The sequence below is a fragment of the Lontra canadensis genome, unplaced genomic scaffold, assembly GCF_010015895.1.
Source record: "Lontra canadensis isolate GAN:19392208 unplaced genomic scaffold, GSC_riverotter_1.0 scaffold43, whole genome shotgun sequence".
NCBI classification, from domain to species: Eukaryota; Metazoa; Chordata; class Mammalia; order Carnivora; family Mustelidae; genus Lontra; species Lontra canadensis.
The window spans coordinates 13,115,185-13,127,902 of NW_022631037.1; the positions used below are offsets into that span (position 1 = coordinate 13,115,185).

General features: G+C 47.2%; 1 protein-coding gene and 1 non-coding gene across 2 annotated transcripts; both read right to left on the reverse strand.

The window, feature by feature from the left end:
• Positions 1–6,676: 6,676 nt before the first annotated feature.
• On the reverse strand, positions 6,677–6,748 carry TRNAC-GCA. The gene has a single exon. It is a non-coding gene; the product is annotated as a tRNA-Cys (tRNA).
• Positions 6,749–7,515: 767 nt separating this feature from the next.
• CUNH17orf98 (chromosome unknown C17orf98 homolog) lies at positions 7,516–10,796 on the reverse strand. The gene is made up of 3 exons (XM_032871464.1): positions 10,574–10,796; positions 8,589–8,688; positions 7,516–7,724 (listed from the first exon to the last, which is right to left on the reverse strand). The coding sequence occupies exons 1-3, from the start codon at positions 10,778–10,780 to the stop codon at positions 7,567–7,569; spliced, it is 465 nt and encodes a 154-aa protein (XP_032727355.1). The 5' UTR covers positions 10,781–10,796; the 3' UTR covers positions 7,516–7,566.
• Positions 10,797–12,718: the final 1,922 nt, after the last annotated feature.

Genomic DNA, 12,718 nt, shown 5'->3' on the forward strand with positions numbered 1-12,718 from the left:
TAACCGGAGTTACCTGCCGAGCGACGAAAGCTTCTACTCCTGCTCTAAAAAGGCCACCTTGTGTTCACTGTTGCAATACTAACTTTAAAACATGGCCTTTTAATTATAAGGGTGAGAAGGCAGCAGTGGCCAGATGTGTTAAAAACAACGTCAAGGGGTGCCTGAGTGGCTCAGTGGGTTGTGACATGACCCGAGCTGAAGGCAGAGTTTCAGCTCGGGTCGTGGTCCCAGGATCCTGGGATCGAGCCCCGTATCAGGCTCTCTGCTCAGCGGGGAGCCTGCTTCCCTTCCTCTCTCTCTGCCTTCCTCTCTGCCTCCTTGTGATCTCTGTCAAATGGATAAATAAAATCTTAAAAAAAAAAAAAAAAGGCAACATCAAATATCGTCCGGGTGTGTGTTTGTCAAAACAGAGACACCATAAAGAGGGCAAGAAACTGAAGACAGCTTTCATTTGACCAAATGTGTGTATTGGTAGAATTGTGTCTCCTGTGTCGCTGACAACTGCCGTCCTTTTTTTAGAAAATTTATGTATTTATTATTTGAGAGTGAGAAAGTGTTAGGGAGAGACAGAGGAAGAGAATCTCCAGCAGACTCCCCACTGAGCATGGAGCCCGATGCCAGGCTTGATGTCACAACCCTGAGATCATGACCTGAGCCAAAATCAAGAGTTGGATGCTTAATCGACGGAGCCCCCCAGGCACCCCAGACAACTGCCACCCTAGATGGAGCTCCCGGTGTGTGTCAAGCACGTGGTAGGCATCCCGTATTTCAGCTACTATGGACAAATGAGTGAAGGAATACAAGAATGCAAGAAAATTCTTTCCTGGCTACTGTAAAGAGAGCGCATATATGCCAAAGTGCTCGCTTCTAAGAAATTTCAGCCCAAGAGATAAGCTACATGCATACACATTTGAAAATTTATATATAAATAATTCTCACAGAGAAACGAGTCTCTATGGATCATTAGGTATTTATCTCCACTCCCTCCCAAAACTCTTAAAGTGTGTAACTCTTAAAGATAAAGAGAAGACTGAAGAGGGAACAGAAGGAGAATGCCCAACAGTTTTCAAAGATGGAAAGGCGGGGTGGCGGGTGACTTCAGCAGAGCAGAGGAAGCTGAAACCCAAGTGTTAGCTGAGGCAGGGGTTCCCAATCCCAGGTGCACACTAATGTCACCTGGGAGAGAAACAAATCAGAAGGTTTAGGTCCCACTAGGCATCAGTATTTTTAAAAATGCCTCCTGACAGGGCACCTAAGTGGCTCAGTTGTTAAGTGTCTGCCTTCGGCTCAGGTCATGGTCCCAGGGTCCTGGGATTGAGACCCACATTGGGCTCCCTAATAAGGGGAGCCTGCTTCTCCCTCTCCCTCTGTCTACTGCTCCCCCTACTTGTGCTCATTCTCTCTGTGTCAAATAAACAAATAAAATCTTAAAAAAAATAAAAATCTCTCCAGATATTTTGGCTCGGGTCATGATCTCCATGGATCAAGTCCCTGCTCAGTATCTGCTTGAGGATTTCTCTCCCTCTCCCTCGACCCCTCCCCCCTCAAATAAATAAATAAAATCTTTATTTGTTTTTGAGAGAGAGAGAGCGAGGTGGCAGGGGTGCAGAGGGAGAAGCAGACTCCCCACTGAGCAGGGATCCTGATGCAGGACTTGATCACATGACTCCAGGATCATGACCTGAGCTGTAGGCAGACGCCCACCTGACTGAGCCACCCAGGTGTCCCAATAAATAAGTCTTTTTAAGAAATTTCTCAGATATATGGTAGTCCTCAAAAAAATTAAACATAAGAATTACATATGATCCAACAGTTCCACTTCTGGGTATACACCCCAAAGAATTTAAAGTAGAGACACAAAAGTTATTTGTATACCTGTGTTCCTAGCAACATTATTCACAATAGCCAAGGAAGAAGCAACCCAAGGGTCCATCAATGGATGGATAAACAAAATGGGATATATCCATACAATAGAACATTATTCAGCCATAACAAGGAAGGAGATTCTGACGTGCTTCCCCACTAGGAACTTGGAAAACTTTATAAGTAAAATAAGCCAGACACAAAAAAACAAATATTGTAGGATTCTACTTACATGAGGTACCTAGAGTAGTCAAATTCATAGAAAGTGGTTGGTTTTCAACAGTGAGAGCTGTGGAAAGGAACACAGAAGAGAACTGATTTATGCGTGAGGAATCCTGGGGAAGTGGACTTCCTGAGAAGAAAATTTGGCATCACCAGGAAGGGCAGAGGAGTGGGGAGCAAAATGAATTTTTTTTTAAAGATTTATTTATTTGACAGATAGAGATCACAAGTAGGCAGAGACGCAGGCAGAGAGAGAGGAGAAAGCAGGCTCCCCGCTGAGCAGAGAGCCCAATGTGGGGCTCAATCCCAGGACCCCGAGATCACGACCTGAGCCGAAGGCAGAGGCCTTAACTCACCGAGCCACCAGGCGTCCTGCAAATAAGGAATTTTGGTAAAAGTCTGTATACGGAACAGTTAAGATCCTCAATATTTATCTCCAGTCTTATGGGTGAAAGATCCGTTAGAGAGACTGGATCTGTGAGGCCCCTCTACTTTTAACTGGATAGCCAGGGGCTTTCAGAATAGCAGTGGGGATTCAATGTAAGTCTGCATATTGAAAAGTGAAGTCACCAATTCCCTTCTTTTTCCTTGTCTTGCTCCCAAAATGCCAGCATCAAGGAGATATCCCAGGCAGTAGACCTCAGGGTTTTTTGTTTTTTGGGTTTTTTTAGATTTTATTTATTTGACAGAGAGAGACACACAGCAAGAGAGGGAACACAAGCAAGAGGAGTGGGAGAGGGAGAAGCAGGCTCCCCGCTGAGCAAGGAGCCTGATGAGGGATTTGGCAGGACTCACAGGACTCAATCCCAAGACCCTGGGATCATGACCTGAGCTGAAGGCAGACTGTTAACAACTGAGCCACCCGGTGCCCCAGATCTCAGCATTTTCCTATGGAGAAACTAAATGGCCCAGGGAGTCAGGAAGGATGGTGACCCGCTGATATAGACATTGGGAAGTTCCTAAATGAAAAGGCTAGCTCACTGTTGGAGAACCTACAAGGGAGTTCACCAGTCAACAAGCCCTAAGAACAGAGCTTCCAATGGCCTTAACCTATTGGAGGTCCAGTTTTTTGGTGAATGCCCTCACCAGTCCAAAACCAAAGGAAACAGTGGCAAAAAGAAGGGGGAAAAGGCAACACTTGGATTAGAACACTTCAGAAACAACGACAATTTTAAAGAAACAAGAGGAAAAATGGTATCCATAAAACTAGAACAGGATGTAATTTTTTAAAAAAGTAATTGGGGCACACAAGAAAATGGAAATCCAAAAGCCAATAAAAAGGTGGAAAGAGGGGCGCCTGGGTGGCTCAGTGGGTTGAGGCCTCTGCCTTCAGCTCAGGTCATGATCTCCGGGTCCTGGGATCGAGCCCTGCATCGGGCTCTCTGCTCAGCGGGGAGCCTGCTTCCTCCTCTCTTTCTCTCTCTCTGCCTGCCTCTCTGACTACTTGTAATCTCTACCAAATAAATAAATAAAATCTTTAAAAAAAAAAAAAAGTGGAAAGACTCGGTTGGGCATCTGCCTTTGGGCTCGGGTTGTGGTCCCAGGGTCCTGGGATCTAGTGCTGGCATCAGGCTCCTTGCTCAGCAGGGAGCCTGCTTCTCCCTCTGCCTCTGCTTCTCTCTGTCTCTCATGAATAAATAAATAAAATCTTTTTTTTTTAAGTGGAAAGATAGTGTGAGGAAATCTTGAAAGTACAACAAAAAGACAAATGAACAGGAGGAGGGAAAAGATAAGTCCTTACATGAGCAAATGATGGAGAAGAAATTATCAGACATAATAAAACTTAAGGTAGGAAATGAATCTCTAGATTGGAAGAGATCACCGAGTAAGTCATGAAAAACAAAGACAAAAACAAAACCAGAACACCAGGAACAAAGAACCTAAGATTTTACAGAGAGAAACAGATCACGCACAGGAATAAGAGTGACATCAAACTTACCAAGAGAAGCTAGAAGACCATGATTTTCAAACTTCTGAAAACAAAATTCTCAGCAAAAATTATGTTCTCGGGCGCCTGAGTGGCTCAGTGGGTTAAGCTGCTGCCTTCGGCTCAGGTCATGATCTCAGGGTCCTGGGATCGAGTCCCGCATCGGGCTCTCTGCTCAGCAGGGAGCCTGCTTCTCTCTCTCTCTCTCTCTCTGCCTGCCTCTCCATCTACTTGTGATCTCTCTGTCAAATAAATAAATAAAAATCTTTAAAAAAAAATAAATAAATAAAAAATTGTGTTCTCAAACTATCTCTCAAGTGTTCAGACAAAATGTATTTTCAGATCTGCCAGAACTCAAGCATCTTACCTGCCATATATTTTTTCTCGGGAAGCATCTCAGGGTTATTCTCCGCCATATAAAGGAGGAAACCAAGAGAAAGGGAGACGCTACCCAGGAAACCTGGAATCCCACACCTAGGAGAGGGAAAGCGAATTCCCAAGGCAACAGGTGGGTGGCAGGTCTCAACAGCCTGTCTGAAGCGGAAGCAGGGAGAGTGTCGGGAAGACTGCCTTGAAAAAATTCATTTCAGGGCGCCTGGGTGGCTCAGTGGGTTAAAGCCTCTGCCTTCGACTAGGGTAATGATTCCGGGGTCCTGGAATCGAGCCCCGCATTGGGCTCTCTGCTCAGCGGGGAGCTCTGCCTGTCTCTCTGCCTACTTGTGATCTGTCTGTCAAATAAATAAATAAAACCTTTAAAAAATAATAAAAATTAAAAAATTCATTTGAAAAGTTTGGACCAGGGGAACGATTGTGCTGTGAGGCTGTTAAAGGATTGAACAGAAAGAAAAATATATATGTGAAAAAATGAGGTAATTATCTTCCAGAGGAAAAAAGTTTTCAAGAAACCAATGCTATCGTAGTATATATAAACTCAATTCTAAATAGTATTTCTCTGATCATGAACATAATAATGTGACATAATGTGGACATAACTGATTTAATACAACATTTTGATCTAATTTTAGCAAATGGGCAGTCAAAGGGTGTGACAAGGCAAATCCTCGACAGCTAGAACTGTAAATTTTTGCACCCAAACACCCCTCCAGTTCTGGGGGAGTATCTTGGGTCTTCAAACGCGGTGAGGCACAGCGACCCCCTTCCCCATCCTGGTGGAACACTGCACATGCGTCAGACCACGGCTCAGCCAATTAGATGCCTCCTCCACTTGGCGTTGGGAGAGCGGAGGAACTGTCCTTGAGATGCAGGTGCAGCTGGAACAATAGTCACGTCTGGTGATGAGTGCCCTGAGCTGGTGGCACCAGCGGTGGACGCCCCCGAGATGAGACCTGAGCTGGATTTCCCTCCTCAGCCGCCCTTCATAGTTAACTGCTTTGTGAGTTAGGTTCTCCAACCTTCTATCAGCTCTGCAAGTGTCCACCATACCCGCATCCCTGCTTTGCCTGGCCAGAGAGGATATCGGTTCCATTCCAAGAACACTGACTTGCACCATAAACTACTAAGAGGAGTGACACACCTGGGTGGCTCAGTCCGTTAGGTGTCTGCCTTCAGCTCAGGTCATGATCTCGGGGTCCTCTGATCAAGTCCTGCTTCGGGCACCTTGTTCAGCCGGGAATCTGCTTCTCTCTCTCTCCCTCAAATAAAATCTTAAAAAATAAATAAAAAATTAAAAAAAAAATACTAAGAGGAAAAAAAGTGCCCTTAACCTTCAAGAGAGAGAATTGCTCAGTGTCATAATAAATTCTTCAGATCAGGCAGACATGTCCTTTCAAGTTGTAGGAAAGCTTCAGTTAGAAATTAGTCTAGAAAAGGTGAGTAGGTATTTTTAAAATACATTTCTTCCTCCAGCTACAAACATGTCTCCCCCTGACTGCTGTGTGTGAACATGCCAATTTCCAGCAGACACAGAACTCCCTGAGGACAGGGGCCTGGTTTCAGGTTTTCATTCACAGCTGCCTTGTATTATACTAAGTTCTCAAAAATACATGTTGTATGAACCTCTTTATCTGTACTCTCATACATCAGATTGCTAAATTTGGGTTCATAGCTCTGAAACCTAATTTTTTAGTTTATTTCATTATTAAAGAGTTTTGAGAGAGCACAAGCAGGGATGAGGGACAGAGGGAGAGGGAGAAGCAGACTTCCCACTGAGCAGACTCAATCCCAGGACTCTGGGATCATGACCTGAGCCAAAGGCAGAAGCTTAACCAACTGAGCCACCCAGATCCCCTTCTCACACCTAATTTTTTTTAAAGATTTTATTTATTTGACAGAGACACAGAAAGAGAGGGAACACAACTAGGGGGGGGTGGGAGAAGCAGGCTTCCTGCAGAGTGGGGAGCCTGATGTGGGACTTGATCCCATGACCCAAGCTAAAGGCAGACAATTAATGACTGAGCCACCCAGGCACCCCACACCTAATTTTAGATTTAGAGTTTCTTTAGGGACTTTGGCTTCATTAAAGCCCAGCTGGGTCCTCCAGGGATCTCAGCTAAGAGTCATTTGAAATGTAGGGGAAACTAGTAGTGTTTCAGTGTAAGAATGAGTTGAGAGTTCCTTGTCCTCTCTAGTAACTCTGGCTGGGAGTTAAGAGGTACAGTGCATTTCCTTGCTTCTATTCAATGGAAGCAAAAAAAAAGGGGAGGAAGGGGGCACCCGGATTTGAACCGGGGACCTCTTGATCTGCAGTCAAATGCTCTACCCCTGAGCTATACCCCCAACACCCTAGTGCCCTTCTCTTCCTTGTCCACTTGAGGTGACTCAGTACCATCAGGTTCCACCCATGCTAGAGCTCTGGCGAGCTTTGTATTCTAAAGCTCCACCTTCTTTTATATCCATCATCTGCTTTGGCTTTTCTCTTGGCCACCAATAAAATGGGTGGGGACACTTGAAAAATGACATCCTGGAAACTAGCTGAAAAGGAAATTGACAGAGCGCCAACAGGGAAAATGTCCACAAGTACCATGTCAGAAATACTATGGCAGAATCCAGAGGCTAAAAAGCAACCCCAGATATCCCCTTCTTCACTCCCTGACTCTTGATGGACTGTAGGATGGGAAGGAGAAGGAAGATGTCAGTTATTTTGAATGGGATGACTTAGGAAAATCAGGAAATCCTTCTCAGGGCAACCAAGCACAATCTCTTTGGACCAACCCACCCGCTCCATTCTTGATGGGCAAACATAGTCAGCTTCTAGCCTGGGTGCTGCCCGGGGCAGAGCTCTGTGGAGGCCAAGGTGTCCAGTGCCGTCCTTCTTCTGGCAGGGGTAGGGGGGAAAGGAGGCCTCCTTCCAAGCGTGGCACTGGTGGGCAAGGAGTGTAAGGGAGCAGGCCTGAGGATGCCCTCTCTCCTCCCACCTCCTCTCCAAAGGCTAAAGAAGCTGAGGTAGAGAAAATAGCCAGCCCCCTCCCAACCTCAGGGAAGAAACACACTCGGAGGCACAAATAACATCACTGCTTATATAAAAATAGCATTAAGAGTTCATCTAAACATCTGTCTTCTATTCAGGTCAAGGGGTGGGAACGGAAGAGATGCTGTTAGAAGAGAGGGAATGGGGTGACCTCTCCAAAGACAGACGGGTGCTGGCGGAGGGCTGGCGTGTTCCGGCGATAGCCAAACCGACCGTTGAACCCCTTGATCGTTTTCAGTTCAGCATTGTAGTGGTCATGGCCGGTCACCTGCTGGAGGGAATGCCCTTGGGAGGTAGAGAGAGAGGCCTGAGCCCCCATTCAGCCCCCTCTTGCTTTTCCCCTGCTCCCACGGGGCTGGTATATAATGTACTCCCCATGTCCCAGCTGAACCCATCTTCAAATGTCTCAAGCCTCTTGATTAAAAGCCAAGGGTTGATAAAGTCCAGGAGACAAATAGCTTTCTGGAAACCAAACTGTATACCAGGAGTAGCACCCAGGAGGAGCGTGAATGCTATGTGCTAAGACAGGAGGGGCCAAAAACTTCTGGGCTTGGCTGAACTTGCCTCACTCCCAGGAAGACTGAAAACATTTCACCCTTGCTTCTGACCCATGTGGAAGAAATGGATGAGCTCAATTTGGCCAAATGGTACAAAGGGTCACATGACTAGACAGTGGCCAAAGGGTGATGGAATTGGGGTGGGAGGAGGGTTCACACTGTCAGAAAAACCTCTCTCCACCCTTCCTTTCCTGTTGCTCAACAGGGCCTGGAAAAGGAGAACACAGCCTGTTCAGGGAGCAGGGAGGGGAACATGGGCTTTAGAGTTGGAAAGAGCGCAATTCCAATCCCCACCAAGCCCTCCTTGGCCAGTCACTACACCTCCCTACACTGATTTGCCCAGCTGGAGTGCAGCGGGAGCGTGGGCATAAAAACCGTCTGACCTACAGCCGGTTAGCTTAGTCACTACATAGGAGCATGGTGATGCCATCGGCGCACGTCTGAGAAGCACAGCTGGGGACGCAGTCCCGAGGCCTCTCCCCTGCCCCCCAAGCCAAGGGTCTCTGTGGCCTGATTTCTCTCCCTGAACCAGGGACTGCACACCACTCTTCCACGGGGTCCATGCTGAGGCTGGAAAGCCAGGGGCACTTGCCTGCCCCAGCCCAGTTCCTCCTGTTCAGATATCTCTGTCCTTCCCCAAAGATGTGGAAATAATCCACTATCCAGCCGTCTCTTCCCGTGCCGCCATGATCCTGAGAGTGAGAGAGAAAACACGGAAGACGGTCAGCCACCGTGCTAAGAGGGGCACACTCAAAACTCCCCTTGGGTTTGTTGCAGGGGGAGAGAGACCAGGGGTCACCAGGCCAGATTAAATATGAAACACGGATTGACCCATTGTCTCTCAGAGAGGGGCAGCGTAGGCGGGCAGTTCAAGGCTTAGTGTCTGCTGCCAGACTGGTTACAATTCCAGCTCTGCCGCTAACGAGCTGTGTGACCCTGGGCCAATGGCACAGCTTTTCTGGACCTCTATTTCCTCATCAGTGAAAGGAGTGTTGCTGTAAGATTTGAGACAAATGAAGGGCCTGGCATAGTAAAGATTCTTTAATTTTTTTTTTTTTAAGATTTTATTTATTTAAGAGAATGAGCAGGGGGAGGGGGAGCACAGGGAGAAGCAGACTCTCTGCTGAGCAGGGAGCCTGATGTAGGGCTCAATCCCAGGACCCAAAGATCATGACCTGAGCTGAAGGCAGGTACTCAACCAACTGAGCCACTCAGGTGCCTAATTTACTTTAAAAATAAGCAATATCAGGGCACCTGGGTGGCTCAGTGGGTTAAAGCCTCTGCCTTCACCTCAGGTCATGATCCCAGGGTCCTGGGATCGAGCCCCATGTTGGGCTCTCTGCTCAGCGGGGAGCCTGCTTTTCCTCTGTCTCTGCCTGCTGCTCTGCCTACTTGTGATTTCTCTCTCTGTGTCAAATAAATAAATAAAATCTTAAAAAAAAAAAAAAAGCAATATCATGGAGCAGCTGGCTGACTCAGTCCTCAGAGCATGCCACTCTTGATCTTGGGGTCTTGAGCTCAAGTACCACGCTGAGGCAGAGTTTACTTAAAAACAAAAACAAAAAACCATTATCTTTATGTAAATGAAAATACCCACCACCAACAGCTGTGATGATTAAACCCTTATAAAAGGGAAAATAGTTTCAAAAGTGTGCATACCATATTATTTTCAAGCTTTTAAATACTCAAGTTTTTCTTTCTTCCTCCCACACTCTGGATCCTTCCGTCATAAAAACTATGCAAGCAGAGCGCCCACACACACTCCAGCATGGGCATGGGACATACAGACGTGTCCACGCACATGCAATGCACACCCAGGCACACACACAAACACCAAGGCCACACACACAGAAAGACAAAAACCCAAGATTTGTTCTCAGAACAACCCCCGTTAACCCAACCTGTCCCCTCCCCATACCACTGTGACAAATGTACACAAACACTGGAGGCAAAGGTGTTGGAAAAAGTTGCAGCCACCGGCAAACATGGACAGGATCTCCCATCGCGGGTAGGACTCTGCGGAGGAGAGGCAACACCCACGAGGGAAAAGGCCGGGAGAGAAGTGAGGTCTGCGGAGGTCTGGGAAGTTTCCTTCCCACCAGCTCACAGGCAGTCCCATGGATGGACCCCCTCTGTCATTGTGATATCACAAAAGAGGACGCCCCGCCTGGGGGTTCTAGGGGTTGCTTTGCTTCGTTTGCTTAAGTCACAAGGATTTTCGAGCTTTTAGAGAATCTGTGGCATGAGATCACCCCAAAGGGTGGGTCCGTGACGTCAAAAAGGACAATGAAACTGGTTTGGCAGAGGCGGGCTTCCAGCCCCATTACCTAAGGCTTGCAGAGACCCACAATGAGATCGTTCTCAAACGCAGGGCTGGAAAGTGATTCCGTGAGCTCAGGAAGCTCAGTCCCTGTCACCTGCCTGCACCAGTTCTGGGCTTTAATTAAGAAAGCCGAGGGTGCGTGGGAGCGGGGAGCCCTCCCTAGGGGTAAGATGCCAGGATTTGGGAAGTCAGGCCCCGCCATCAGGGTCAAGCTCTGCGGGGCAGCCCGCGGGATCGGGGCCCCAGCTAATAACCTGTTGGGTTTTCCGCAGAATGGGCGGAACCACGCGGCTCTGGAAGTAGCGGTGGGCGTGGTAGTCCTGCTGGGCGTTGTAGGGCGGAATCGCCGACCAGAGCTTGGGCCTCAGGCGCTCATGGGTGCGGGCCACAGAGCTCACCGCCACGCCATCCAAGATGAAGCTCTTCTCCAGCCGCAGAGGACACTCGCAGTAGTGCGACATCCCCACCACTGCAGCCCTCAAGCGCAGGGGCTCCCCTGCGCATTAGTCGCATTGTTACGTGGTGGTACGTTGTCAAAGACTCCGGTGACACAAACCGTACTGTGTCTAAACAGGGTAGGCTCTTAGGGCTGCCTGGTTAAGTTGCTCTCAAGGCCCTGGGGCGAAGGATGACTTAAGACACCAAGCCAGAGGAACTGGAGACTGGAGAAGGTATTACTGAACTCAGGTGGTGTGCACGCAGGGCCAGCCTCCTCCTCCTCCTCCCCACCCTACTACATACACTTCCCAAACTCAGCTCCGTTGAAAAGCTTGTACCCAGAATGGATCAGAAAGAGTTCAGAGACCATCTACTTCCAACTCTCATTTTTAGTAATTTTAAGTTGAAGCTCAGAAACACTGAGATATTCCCTAAATCCATTTAGTGGCAGATCCAGAACAAGAATTCAGGCCTACCACTAAGTCCGCTTAAAGTACTTCTCCCCACCTAATTATTTTCAACAGCCAGCATTCCTCCTCCTGTTAAAAAAAAATAATAAAAATAAAAAAATAAAATCTTTCAACAGAACAGGGTCACCTGGGTAGCTCAGTCATTAAGCGTCTCCCTCAGGCTCAGGTCATGATTCCAGGGTCTTGGGACAGAGCCCCCAGCGGGGCTCTGTGCTCAGGGGGTCTGCTTCTCCCTCTGCCCTTCCCACAGCTCATGATCTAATAGTCTTTGAAAAAAAAAAAACCAAAAAAAAAACCCAGCAGGTTAACACATTACCATATTACTTTCCTCTAGCCCTTTTTTTTTTTTTTTTTAAGATTTTATTTATTTAACAGACAGAGATCTCAAGTAGGCAGACAGGCAGGCAGAGGGAGAGGAGGAAGCAGGCTCCCCGCCAAGCAGAGAGCCTGATGTGGGGCTCGATCCCAGGACCCTGGGATCATGACCTGGGTCGCAGGCAGAGGCTTTAACCCACTGAGCCACCCAGGCGCCCCATCCTCTAGCAATTTTTATGTATAATTGTCAGGACACAGCAAACCATGAACAATAATTTCTAGTCACTAGTTACATGTGATTTTTTTTATTTCCAAAATTTTCCCCCTTGAATAACCTTACATAGATGCTTTACACATCAAGGTGCCTTACTCAGTGCTCCTCACACCAACTCTATGAGGTGCTATTATCATCCTAACAGGAGACAAAAGGATCAAGGAAATCTTTTATATTCACTATTATATGAAGGCACATGTTTGTTTTTTAAAGATTTGAGAGAGACTGTGAGAAAGAGCACAGGTGCAGGGACAGAGGGAGATGGAGCAGACTCTCCATAAACATGGAGCCCAATGTGGGGCTTGATCCCAGGACCCTGAAATCATGACCCCAGCAAAGCCAGGCAGTTAACTGATGGAGCCACCCAGGTGCCCCAAAGGCACATGTATTAACTAGAAAAAGGTTGTTTGTATGTATACACAAACCCCACTAATTCTGGCAAGTTAATGCTGAGCATGTTTCTATACCATTAACAGGTAAATTCCTAGGAATCTGAAATTACAGAAAATTAAGTCTATAGTTTGAGCCCATTCTATTAAAATTTGTAAAGAACCTGGACAGAGCCTGGAAGACAGAAGACACGGGGCGGGGGGGGGGGGGTGGGGCAGCCCCCATACCTCTTGGGAGAAATTTCATATATAGAGTTCACACAAGGGGGTAAGAATGATTAACTTTTTAAAAGATTTTGAGAGTGAAAAAAGCAAGCACAGCTGGGGGTGGGGGTTGGGGAAGAGCAGGGAGCCAGAGGTCAGGCTCAAGCCAGGGCGCTGGGATCATGACCTGAGCTGAAGACAGACACTTAACCCACTGAACCACCCAGGCACCCCAAAAAGGATTTTTTTTTAAAGATTTTATTTATTTGACAGACAGAGATCACAAGTAGGTAGAGAGGCAGTCAGAGA